The sequence below is a fragment of the Passer montanus genome, unplaced genomic scaffold (assembly GCF_014805655.1).
Source record: "Passer montanus isolate IOZ18808 unplaced genomic scaffold, ASM1480565v1 scaffold22, whole genome shotgun sequence".
Classification (NCBI taxonomy): Eukaryota; Metazoa; Chordata; class Aves; order Passeriformes; family Passeridae; genus Passer; species Passer montanus.
In genome coordinates, this window is record NW_024366815.1 from 11166501 (window position 1) to 11179801 (window position 13301).

The 13301-nt window shown below is 37.2% G+C and overlaps 1 protein-coding gene across 1 annotated transcript; it reads left to right on the plus strand.

Moving 5' to 3' along the window:
• The first annotated feature begins 32 nt into the window (after positions 1 to 32).
• On the plus strand, positions 33 to 12967 carry PPWD1 (peptidylprolyl isomerase domain and WD repeat containing 1). The gene is made up of 11 exons (XM_039709833.1): positions 33 to 269; positions 1598 to 1700; positions 2301 to 2401; positions 3564 to 3684; positions 5669 to 6116; positions 6678 to 6868; positions 7339 to 7528; positions 8502 to 8683; positions 10841 to 10922; positions 11469 to 11651; positions 12602 to 12967. Exons 1-11 carry the CDS (start codon positions 89 to 91, stop codon positions 12743 to 12745), a joined length of 1926 nt encoding a protein of 641 aa, XP_039565767.1. The 5' UTR covers positions 33 to 88; the 3' UTR covers positions 12746 to 12967.
• The last annotated feature ends 334 nt before the right edge of the window (positions 12968 to 13301 follow it).

Consider the following 13301-nt stretch of genomic DNA (forward strand, 5'->3'; position numbering starts at 1 on the left):
TTAATAAAGTTTGTTTCCTTTATTCCCAGGTTGCTTTGCTCTGTTCCTGGTCACATCTCACAGAAGCCACTAGAGAAAGTGTATTTTCATGGAGGCACTGGCGCTGTGCCAGGGTCAAGCCGTGACAGCCACGGCCGAGCGCAAGCGAAAGCCGCCGGAGGTGGAGGTGGAGGCGGGCGGCGGGGATGCGGCAGCGGACGAGGAGGATGAGGAGGAGCGCTGGGTCGGGCCGCTCCCGGGGGAGGCCGCGCAGGCGAAGAAAAGGAGAGGTAAGCGGAGGAATGAAGCTCTGCCGCGACTGGGGTCGGGGTGCTGGGCTCGCCTCCAGGCCCCGCCGGGCGGGAGCGGCCGCGGGGGGAGGGAAGCTGTCGGGAGCCCGATTCCTGAAGCTGTGTCAAATGAGCGCCTGGGGGGAAACCTCCAGCTGCGGAATTACAGAGCGGGGGTGCCTGGTCCTGGGAAAGTTGTGGCCGTTCAGGCTGCAGAAGAAAAGATTACGTGGAGACCTCATAGCAGCCTTCCAGTACCCAGCAGGGAAGCTGGAGGCTGGCGCTTCCACAGAAACTGCAGTGGTAGCACCAAGACTAGTTGGTGCAAACTGAAAAAGGGAAAATTCAGGTTAGCTGTAAGGAAAAAAGTCTTTACTGTGAGGTACTGGCACAGGTTGCCCAGTGATTTTTTGGACGGTCCAGCCCTGGCAGTGTTCAAAGCCAGGTTGTATAAGGCTTGGAGCAACTTGGCCCAGTAGGAGGGGGCTTGGGACTAGGTGGCATTTAAGGCTTATTCTAGCTCCTTAACACTCTGTGATTCTACGACTTTTGCTTCTTCTGGAGAACACTTTAAGGCTAAGAGCCCTGCTGCTGTGCACGCTCAGGCTGTGCTGGTTATTGATGTAGGGTTAATCCATCTTTCAGGTCACTGCCCTAGGCTGGAGCAGCAGGAGCAGCCTCTAGGCTGTGTTTTGGCATGTGGTATTGATGTGTGCAGCAACTTCCAGCTCTCTGGGTGTCACTTTAAGTTTTCTTTAAGTAAAGAAAACAATTTTCATCAGATATAAATATGCAAGTTCAGTAAAAAACACCATTGCACAGGTGTTAACAAGTAGGATCTAAAAATCAGAAGCAAAACTCAATCTGATTCTTTTAGGTCAGCCAGTTAACCATTGAAATAGGTGGATACCAGAACTTAAAATTTATGACTACAGGACCTGTGTGGGACCACAAATCTCATAAAAACAACAGGGGTACATGTGGTTTTAGAATTAAATGAGGTTCAGATGACCTTCTCTTTTCTGGCAGTAACTTAAAAACTCTTGATTGACTTTGGTTTTTTTAAAAATAATAAGACAGTTACTGTAACAGTTGCTTTAAGAGGGAGGAGCAATATGAGTTAAAGCAGCATTTGAGTGGCTTTAGTCCACCGAAAATGTGTAAGTCTGAGTGTGAAGCCAGAGCTAAAAGCCCTTTAATTATGTTTGCACAAAATCCTGCATATTTTTGACTAAATAGGTAAGCAATAAAAGGATAAGTGAAAGAGAACAAAATGTAGAGATGACTTCATGAAAAAAAATCCTGACTTTTCTTTCTGTTCTGTGTAGTTCTTGAATTTGAACATGTTTATCTGGAAAATCTGCCATCAGCCTCAATGTATGAACGCAGTTACATGCACAGAGATGTTATTACACACGTAGCATGTACAAAGTAAGTGTTTTTCTTTTCCATTGTATTTCTTTCTCTGGGCTGTATTTTTGTGTAGGCTAAGAAATTTTCACTGTAGAAGTTTTATAATGGAAAGTTACAGTGTCCTGAGGTGGTTTTTAAAGGGTGGTGGGTTTTTTTTTTAAAAAATAAGTGACTTACCGAGAAGCAAGATATAAGTTGTTTTTGTAGGCTAAAGGAGGGTCTTTTTAAAATTCTTTTTGAAATATGCAGGAGATACAGGAGTAAGAATAACTTACTCCCTGTGAAAAAATACCATTCACTAGAATTGCAGAGATCACAGACACACACAGTAACTACCATGAAAGCAGACATAAAATGGGACTTATATTTACATATTCAAAAAGGATAATGTTAATTTTTTCTTCAGTTTTACTTTTTCATAGATTAATCCAGAATACACTAAAATGCCTGTTTTGTTTTTCCAGGAGTGACAGTACCTATTCAGACAGACTGTCAGAGTAATTTCTTGAAATTTCATTCTCTGCACAGTGTTAATTCTAGTGCAGATACCAGACCTGCAGGAAGGTGCATAATGTGTGCATCTGTTTTCTTGACTTTATTTTTCTTTTCTAATTGTAGGACAGATTTTATCATAACAGCCAGCCATGATGGACATGTAAAATTTTGGAAGAAAATAGAAGAAGGGATTGAGTTTGTTAAACACTTCCGAAGTCACTTGGGTGAGAACTTGTTCTTTCTTATCTAAAGGATTTTACTTTTTTCTCTCCCTTGGTCTTTGTTGTTTGAAAAGAGAGTGCCAATAGAGGGAGAGATTCTGGGGTTCCTTTTGTGCAGTCACAGATTAAATTATGTCTGCCAATCTTCCTTTTACTCTTCTGTCCTGTTACATTTTGCTCCCAAGCTGTAGATGAGATAGGATAAAAATGAAACATGAAAATGAAAACTGAAGCCTTTACATTGCCTTGTGCCTGATTGTGGGGATGTAAGTAAACAAGATACACAAAAGTGTTCATAAAATCTAGAGAAGTTTAAAGTGTGGGGAAAAAAAAGCAGTTATTTTCATCTGGAATACTGTAACTGTAGAGAAAATTCTGCCTTATTGTTGTAATTATCAGACATTGCAATTAAAAGAAACTTCAACCTAATTTTCTAAGCTAATAAGTATGCAAAGGTTTTCAACACTATGCTAAGCATTTAATAGGCTAGACAGAAAATTATATTTTCAACAGTATTAAAAATTACGATATACCTGAAGAAAAAAAAAATCTAGTTTGATATGCAGAATGTTACAGTAAGAAATATTTTAAAATAGGTAGTAAATGCATGGTTTCCTTTTAGAGTTACAAGAAATACTAAAGTCTGGTTTTGATCTTAACTATGAGCTTCTTACTATATATAAAAGCAAAAGGTGTGGACAAAACCTGCCATGTGAAAATCAGCATTGTGAGAACTTCATGGAAAGCTCAGTTGCAGAGGAGTTTTGAGTATCGTGGGTGTGATAGTCTGTAAAGTTCTGCTGCTTTTTCCCTGTTGAGAGATGCAAGCTGAGGAGCACATAATGCTTACCCCATCATAGTGTTCTCAATTTTCTAAAATCAACATTTTAAACTAAACTTTCTGCCATAATAATATTTTACTATATTTTTTGTAAATTGTTCATTATCACATACCTGAGTCTAAATGATGATAGGCCATAAAGTGTTGTTTTATAAATTTTATTTTTTAAAATATTAGTTTATTGAATTCAGGTAGAGTTTTAAATGGAAAAGGTGACAAAACAGTTGGGAAACAGGTTTAAGCCTCTGTAGGTTGTTAGTATGTAATACTGAAATGAAGAATGTCCTTTCCCATTTCTTAATAGTATCTTAAATTAATTCACAGGTGTTATTGAGAGTATTGCTGTTAGTTCAGAGGGGGCATTATTCTGTTCTGTTGGAGATGACAAAGCAATGAAGGTGTTTGATGTAGTCAACTTCGACATGATCAACATGCTGAAACTTGGGTAAGTTACTTCATTCTCAGAAGTGTTTGTTTGAGATTATTGGTGGGGTTTGTTTTGCTAAGACATAAGTCAGTAATTTTGGGTTGTTGAGTTCTTTCCTTTCCCCCATGTCCCAGTCATATGAAGTTGAGTATGCATTGTCTGAAATTAATCAAATGGCTATAGACTGCTTGACTGAATAGAAAAAAATACTGCTGCAACACTAAAAGAGAGGAGTAGAAAAGGAGCTTCCTCAGTGTTACGTATTACACACAAAGATACGGGATTTCTTCAAATATTTAGCTAGGCATAATTTCTTTCTGTTGTTGGAGTTTGAAAATTACAGTCTATTAGTAGTTCCATTAGGGAATGGATTTGGCCTGCCTGTATTGTCTTGTTTATTGTCATAGAGATACAATTTTCTTTTTCTGCTAGATGCAATATTGTTGTTTTCTTTAGACTTGTAGTTACACAGTATGTACCTAAAGGATCTGGGAGAAACTGGAATGGATGTTACTGGAATTACAACAATGCCAGAGAAAAACAAACCCACACTGTTAAAAGGGTGGATTTGAAGGGCTGGAGGATCAATAAATGCTGCATCAAGAGCAGTAGAAGTACTGATTTCTCCACAAACCTTTTAGAATTGGAAAACATATTCTTCATAGTCTGTGATGTATTGGTTAATTTTGAAACTGAATAGAAGTATAAAGTCAGGGAAAAAAGCTTTTACAAAGAACATGTAATAAAAGCACATGCCATCTGCTTTCTTTGTTATAGTTTTAGTATCATCCTGCAGATAATGTACTTCACCTATAGGAATTGATTCTCTCTTGGCTGTCTGTTCCGGAAAGATTACAGTTAGGCTTAAGCTTTTTGGTTTTGCTGTTTTTTGTTTTTTGTTTTTTTTTTTTTTTTTAACGTAGCCCTGTAGTGTTACTACATAATTGGTAAAATTATAGAAAAAATAAAATTATATTTAAAAAAGCACCCCTGATCTTCAGAGCTTTCCAGTTCTAACTAATCTATAGACCATGGCTCTCTGCAATTCTCCATGCTTTATGTTTGCATCTGTGATCTGGAAAACATGGGCTATTTCTGCAGAGACATCATTTTTATGTATTTGATCCTGTTCTTCCTAAGGAATTTGAGACTAAGTATTTGTTTCTCTTTACAGACAGAAATTGAAAATCCAAATTATTGATGTCTGTCATAATGTCAGAACATCATCAGTCCATCAGCATCTGTTAGTTCAGTTTGTGAAAGAATACTAAACCTGTGTTTCCTCTGGAGATGGTGTATTTTTTTTTATATTTGTAATTTAGTTTGAGTTCTAGTTTTGGGAATCTTTGCTTACAGACTTTAAAACAGACATAACTTATATTATCGACTATATCGCTGACTTGTCTTATTTGTAGATTACGCTTTTGCAAGTAGCAAATGAGTTCCTTCTTAAATGCACTCACAACCCTTTTTGAATATAGGGTTGTGAGTGCATTTAATTTTGTTTGTATCACTTCTTGGAGATTTCATGGTTTTGTGGTTTTTTTCTGGCAAGATCTAGTTGAACTTTTGCAGAAGTGTATGGCAGAGGTGCAGCTGTCTTCATTTCTACTGAGTCATTACTCATGTAAAAGATGGAGAAATGGTATTGACTTATATAAGTTGAGTGCTATTTATTAATGCCACTTGGACTTTTAATCTGGATTTTTGTCCAAATTCATCATTTTTACCTGCTTTCTACTTTGACTATCACAGCCTCTTTACAAAACAATATGGAAGAAACAGAAATTGGTAGTCTTCCACTGAATGGTATTTCTTGGTAAAACTTGTTTATTATATGCTCACTATTAGCAAGATATGTATTAGCAAAACTAGTAAATAAAGTTTAAAATTTGCTTCTCGTGTTTGATTTCAAGTTTACAGCATAATTTGACTCTTACCTAATTAAAACCATTCCTATTTTATTTTTAATTTTTTCTTCCCTTTCTACTCTTTGTTGCAGCTACCACCCTGGCCAGTGTGAATGGGTATATTGCCCTGGAGATGCTATATCTTCTGTTGCAACATCTGAGAAAAGCACAGGAAAAATATTCATATATGATGGACGAGGAAATAACCAGCCCCTTCACGTTTTTGATAAACTCCACATGTCCCCACTTACTCAGATACGCCTGAACCCTGTCTACAAAGTAGTTGTGTCTTCTGACAAGTCCGGAATGATCGAGTACTGGACCGGTACTCCTCATGAATATAAATTTCCCAAGAATGTGAACTGGGAGTATAAAACGGATACCGATCTATATGAATTTGCTAAATGCAAGGCTTACCCATCCAGTATAAGTTTTTCACCTGATGGAAAGAAAATGGCCACTCTTGGGTCTGACAGAAAAGTTAGAATTTTTCGTTTTCTGACGGGAAAGCTCATGAGAGTCTTCGATGAATCTCTGAGTGTGAGTTTTGTCTTGTTTCTCCTTCTTGAAATGTTTTCTCTACTTACTTGAATTTGTTTGCCAGCACATTTACCTAAGCTATAATTTATTTCTAAGGAAAGCTTCCTTCCTATATTTTTCTTGCAAAAAAGGTCATCTCTGTTCTCTTGCTTGTCTCTTAGATTGCTATGTACCAGAATGAATTCTTACTGGTTTATGTTACCTACATAGTGAAGCAGAGTTGTGGATTTTCATTTCTGTTTCCATGCTGCTAGATTACATTTAACTAGAAAACAATAGTGGAAGATTGTGGAAAATGCCCATTGCAAGTAACATCATGATAATAAATTAAATTTTTCATCTTCTAAGGAATTTGATAGGCAACTGCGCACTTTCACATGCTTAAGCCTAGTCCTACAACATGCCTGTTGTATCATTAAAATAGAGTATTACTTGTATTTACCTAAATCCTTCAGTTAAGTTTGAATAATCTCACTGTTTTCTAATCGTGTGAATCAATGTTTTGCTGGATAAAAAGTTTAAAATATGTTAATATAGTAGTGCTGGGTTTTTTTTTTGTAGATGTTTACTGAGCTTCAGCAGATGAGACAACAACTGCCTGACATGGAGTTTGGCCGGCGTATGGCAGTTGAGCGTGAGCTGGAGAAAGTGGATGCAGTAAGATTAATTAATATAATTTTTGATGAAACTGGACATTTCGTTCTCTATGGAACTATGTTGGGCATTAAAGTCATAAATGTAGAGACTAACAGGCCAGTGACATGCATCAAGATAAATTTCTCTTTTAAAGTCTGTTTTCAGTCAAATTTAGAGCATATTTAAAACTTGATATGACTGTGGAGGTGTCTAATCTTGTTGTGTTGTTATTTGAGAGCCTTACATTATACTCTAAGGCTCTCATTCTTTGTAAGGAGTCATTGGAGATTAGAGCTTAGACAAATGGCAAGCACGTGTGTATTAAAAATGTGTAGTTAATCAATTAATCTCTGTCTAACTGGATGGGATAATGTAAAGGTGGATCATTTAGCTAGAATTTTTATTGCATAAGGAGGCTGACTGGTAAATTAAGGTACCAGTTTTAAATAGAGAAACATCATAAAAATGATTAGTGCATAATGATTTTGAGAGGATTTTGAAATTTTGCTATGAATCTAATAGAAAGAAGACATTTTTCTGACTGTGAGCAGCTGAACATTACACCTCTTTACATCTTGTATTTCAGGTGTATTCGTATCTTGGGAAAACAAGAGAACATCAGAATGATGCAACTGGCTTTGTTCCAAGGAGTAGCAAAGAAACATCGTGCAGCGATCACTATAGAGATGAAGGCATCTGAAAATCCTGTTCTCCAGAATATTCAGGCAGATCCAACAGTAATCTGCACAGCTTTTAAAAAAAACAGGTTTTACATGGTGCGTGGGGTTTCTGTTTAAATAGCTCCATTCTTGTATTGATTTTTCTCTTGATTATTTTTTTTTGCTTTCTCTTTGCACCTTTCTAGTGTTTTTGTAGTTGTAAATGCAGCTTTTACAAAGGAGTCTCTTTATATTGCAAGTATATTTGGAATTTTTATCTTGAACTATCTGTATGTTAACTAGAAACAGCTGTGATTTTTTCATAAATTTTTATTCCCCCAAGAAGATGATACCCTTTTGTTCTTGTTGAAAAAACCCTAAGTAAGAGCACTTAAAAAACTAACCAGATTTTATAAAGAAACAATAAGCAACTATATGCATAAAAATATAATGGAAAAACATTTCAGGACTTGGTAACACTAAGGACATTATAAGCAATGAAGAAAGGAGTAATCTTTCTGTTCACAGTTGGGTTTTTAGGTGAGATAGAACCAGACAAGCAATTTTAGATTGGTTGGTAGCTGACTGGAGAGGTCATAGCCATAGAGGTTAGAGATTGGATTGTCTTATGCCTTAAATTTGCTGGGTTTCTATAGTTTTATATTAATGCTGTATTGGAATAAGAAGATTTATTTTAACTTTGTAGCACAACTGCAAAGCACAACTAAACCTTCTGGCATAAAACCTGCCGATTTTGTTTGAGTACAGCAGAACAGCTTGGTATTCTCCACCTCATTTTAAAGAAAAGATGCTGAACTAGTGCAGACTCCTATTGTAAAGGGGAAAGTTTAAAGATAACAGATTATTAAAAGATATTTGTATTTGCATGTAGTTTCACTGGAATTTGTTACTGTGGAAATGCTGGTAACACAACACAGCAGTCCAAGGATGGACTGTGAATTGTCTTTGTACATTTTAAATTGAATTGGGTGTTCAGCAGGTTGAATAATGACATTGGGTGCAGAGCACTTTGTATTTTTAGAGGAAAAAAGAAAAAAACCAGTTAACCTTCTGTTCTTTTGTGCTTCAGTTTACTAAACGTGAACCAGAAGACACGAAGAGTGCAGATTCCGACAGAGATGTATTTAATGAGAAACCTTCCAAAGAAGAGGTCATGGCAGCCACTCAGGCAGAAGGTCCCAAAAGAGTGTCAGACAGTGCCATCATCCACACAAGCATGGGAGATATTCATATCAAGCTTTTTCCTGTTGAGTATGTAGTTGCTGTTTTTTCTCTTGTTTTGGTTTTGTTGCTTTCTTCTGTCCCTTGTGGTTGCAGTATCCAAGATTTATCTCATGCTAGAAATAATTATTTTCTTTCCCTTTTCCTACTCTTTGTTTCCTGTCAGTTTCTTAATACGCTAAGGTAGGAATGTGACTCTTTAACAAATAGAAATAAAATAGGGTAAAAATAGGTCTAAATAACTGTCTGGAGCACAGGAATTTTTGGAATTATATTTGGGTTTATTTAGTTATTGATTCAGGGAGGATGTTCCTTTCTTAACTTTTGTTCTTGAACAGGTAATGATACTCTTCATTACCTGTGTAAGCTCTGTATTGTAAGGCAGTGCTGTTTGCATAGATCTTGAAAAAGAAAGATGATGTTGGCAGCAGCAGATTTGGCAGCAGGTCTGTGCAGGCCAGAAGAATAGTTGCAACTTCTGAATGTGGCCAGTGTACTTCACTTTGTTATTGCAGCTCCTTTAAAAGCCATATAACATTTAGACCAGCATATAACACTAGTGTTGTGTATATCCAAAACCAGGCACAGAATTTATGCGTGACAATTGCTAAGATCAGTTTGTCCTCATCTCTCCTTCATGATGCAAAAATTACAAATATTCTGTTATTTAACAGGAAATTTATATAATATATTGCTATACATAGAAACCTAAATTATGTCAGTGTACTCCATGCTTCTTCAAAAACAAATTCATCTTTGGTCATAAGCACAGGTAGGGCAACCTCAATTCTACCTTCTAGTACACCAGACTTCTACTGCAGTCTTCACCAATGTTTCCTTGCATCTGGCTCTAGTTTCTGGAACTCATAATTATAGCAGATAGGTTGTAGTGATGGTAGAGCGCTTGCTAGCAAGTGACAGGTCAAGCTACATTAATTCTTTTTTTTAATTGTCATGCTAATATTGTCATATCTGGATGCACAGTATTGCAAGGTGCTTCACTGCAATGTTCTGTATGCAATTTTAAATACAGTATTACTAGGGTTGGTTACTGTTTGGTTTGTCCTTTCTTATTATAGTATTTTCTCCCAGCTGAGCTTTAAAATCTCTTTAGTATGATTAAAACTTTAAAGAAGAGCATGTAGGATATGGCTCTGTACATCTTTGAATTCTTCAGTCATTTTGTCATGAAATAAAGTTGTGAATGACTCTGTACTGCTCAGCAAGAACTGGGACTATAATCTAGTCTGTTCCATTAGTTATGACGTTGGTGCTCTTTTTGACAAGATAGAGTGTCACTAAATCCCAAGCTAATATTTCTTTTCACAGTTAGACTCAAGTAACTCTACAGATGTGTACTCTACTTGGCCATTTTCTCCTTGTTGGGAGTGTCGATAGAAAACTAGGGAACCTATAGACAGTGGTGCCTTGAACTACGCCTTCAGGAGACAGATTGGGTTTCTGGCTCTCATGGTTTAACCCCAGCCAGCAACTAAGTCTCCCAGAACCACTCACTCATATCCCCCTTGATGGAGTGGGAGAGCACTGGAATAGTAAGAGTGAGAACACTTGAGAACTGAGGTACAGGCAGTTTAATTGGGACAGCAAAAGGCATGTAGACAAGCAAAGCAAAATGGAACCTGGACAGGCAGATGTTCCACTATCTCCAAGAAAACAGGGCTGTCTCACAGGGAGTGGGTACCTGGGAAGGCAAATCACCATTACTCTGCATGTCCCCTGCTTTTTCCCTCAGCTTTTATGTGCTGAACATAATGCCATATATGCAATGGAGCGTCCCTGTGGTCAGCTGGGTTCAGCTGTTTCAGCTGGGTCCCCTCTGAACTCCCACAGCCCCAGCCTCCTCACTGGCAGGGTGGGATTAGGAGCAGAAAAGGCCTTGACAGTGCATAAGCCTTGCTCAGCAACAGCTAAAACATCCCTGTGCTGTCAACACAACTGCTGTCTTTCTGTGGAATCACACAGGTCTGTACTTCTCAAGCTTTTTGCTTTTCAGCTCTTTTTAAGCTTAGGTTTGAGGAGTTGGAAATTTGTTTTTTCCTTATTTGGCTAAATCCCTTCCTACAGAGTCCTGAAACACTGCACAGCACAAGGAGGTCTTAGTCCCAGCTGAAATCTTTATGGCCCTGTCACCAGACAAATATTGTGTTTTCTGTTACATGATTTTAGGTGCCCCAAAACAGTGGAAAACTTCTGTGTGCACAGCAGGAATGGTTACTACAATGGACACATAATTCACCGTATCATCAAGGTAACTTGCAGTATGTTAATTTTTTGTTAATTCACATAATGTACTCTGGTGGTCAGTCCTGTGTTAACACTTCCATTTCCCTTTTGGAGTACCTTTAGAATTCCTTGTAAATTCTGAACAGCTCTGATGTTCTAAACAACTTTAGCACTTACTAAAGTTGTAGTAGCTATTCTGCAATTCATAAGGTAGCAGAAAAGTGAAAATGGAAAGATGAGTCCTGCTATCCTGCTTGAATTAAAACTTTGCTTCATGTCAGAAGGCCTTTCTTGTAAGGCTGCTTATTTCTGTCGCACCAGAATCAAGTGATAGAACCTAAGAATTTGCAAAAGGTAGAGGTAGTCAGGTTTCTGTCCTTCATTGGCAGGCATAGTGAGTAACATTGCTTTTTCTCAAGTATTTGATTGACACTTAAAGTCTTAAATGCTTTCTCCCTTGGACATAACATGTTAATACATTTTGTGTAAATGTTTGAAGTAAGTTTGAAAAAATGTCACCTATGGTTATGTATTATATGCAGTAGTGTGATAACATATAATTTCTTTGCAGGGTTTCATGATTCAGACTGGTGACCCAACTGGTACAGGAATGGGAGGTGAAAGTATTTGGGGAGGAGAATTTGAAGATGAGTTTCATTCAACTTTACGACATGACAGACCATATACACTCAGTATGGCTAATGCAGGACCGAACACCAATGGATCCCAGTTTTTTATAACAGTAGTGCCAACTGTAAGTAATACGAAAAACTCAATTTAAAGCCTGAGAGGCTACCTAGATAGTAAAAAATTAACTTTTTTCTCATGGAAAAGTAGTACTTACTTTACAAATAAAAGATGCACATGATGTGTAGTGTATAGGCTTCACTGAAACTGTCCCTTACAAGATAGAAATACTTCTCCATCACTTGTGATCAAGAAGCCTTTTGCCTTTAAATGGAGTGAGGTATAAAATTCCTTGGCATGTTTGCAATTATGTAATACTAGAGTATTTTATGTTAATAATAGTGGTTTAAACTTGATGGTATTGCTTAGATTGTTTGGGGGTTTGGATATGATGCCATGATGTCTAATTGTAGCTAAACAAGGAGACAGTGTCCAGGTTTAAAAATTTCATTTGATCCGTGCACAAATCTAGAGCCAACAATAAAAATTTTGATATGTGAATCTAAGATACAGAAACCAAGTCCTTAAAAGTAACACTTAGAGAAACTGCACTTCAAAGTAATTTAAAAAAAACCTTATCTACCATAGTTCTGAGGTTTATTAAGTTGTGTGAGGGCCTATATTCAAATTGGGCATACTGTATGAGTATGGAATTGGGTAGTGTTCTGTACTGGCACTTAAAGTTCCTCTGTGAATATGACATGAAACAGACTGAAACAACATTTCTGTGAACTGAGAATACACTTTAAAATGAACTTCACAATGCTACTGCACTGGTAGAACATGACCTCTGTAGTACTTTAAGAAAGCAATTCAAACGGTAAGTTCAAATGCATATGAATATGTGTTGGCTGCGTTCTAGTATTTCCTTGCATGCTGATATTTACAGGGTGTTAGGTTCCATAGGCCGGGCACACAAAATGTATGCATGTTCACTTTATTTTTGGTTTGTTACTTAACCTACATGTTGCTTTCTATTTTAATGTGCTTTTCTTTTTCTCCTGTGTTTTCAAACAGCCGTGGCTCGACAACAAGCACAGTGTGTTTGGACGGGTGACTAAAGGAATGGAAGTTGTTCAGAGAATTTCAAATGTCAAAGTCAATCCCAAAACTGACAAACCTTATGAGGATATCAGCATCATTAATATAACAGTGAAGTGAGGCAGGCGTTGAAGGTTCCAGCTGAAGCAGAAAAAAATGGAGCATGTGGGACCCAGAAAGGGACCTAGGAAGAGCAAACATTTTTGATAGCTCCTAGATGCAGCAAATACCAGGACAGAGCAATCACCAGTTCTACTATTTTTAATGTCCATGAAGTGCCCTAATTCTGCATTTCTGGTAAATTTGTATTTTAAAGTAAAAACATGTACATGTTTCTTAAAAGGGCTACTGTCTTTCTTGCATCTTTTCTAAGCAAAATTAAAGATAAAAACCACCACCATGTCCCATGACAGTGTTTGTAACTTTCATGTTTGTTTGCATTCTTCATATTTAATGAATCTGTTTCACAGTTCAAAGTAAAAGGCCAGAAATACTAAGTTGAGTGAACTCCTCAATCTTTAGTACATGTATAAAAAAATTAGATTAAGTTACGATACTGTTGGCTATGAAAAGCAAACAATGTAACCTACCTCTGTTCTTTAAAAATAGTTGTGTACATGTCTGTCCAAGAGCAACAATCAACTCTTAAAATGCCAGTCTGTGAAGTCCTTTGCAA

Coding starts and splice junctions, on each gene's coding strand:
- PPWD1 (XM_039709833.1), top strand. CDS start 89: ATGGAGGCACTGGCGCTGTGCCAGGGTCAAGCCGTGACAGCCACGGCC. Junction 3,685..5,668: donor ATCAACATGCTGAAACTTGG/GTAAGTTACTTC, acceptor TCTTTGTTGCAG/CTACCACCCTGGCCAGTGTG. Junction 11,652..12,601: donor TTATAACAGTAGTGCCAACT/GTAAGTAATACG, acceptor GTTTTCAAACAG/CCGTGGCTCGACAACAAGCA.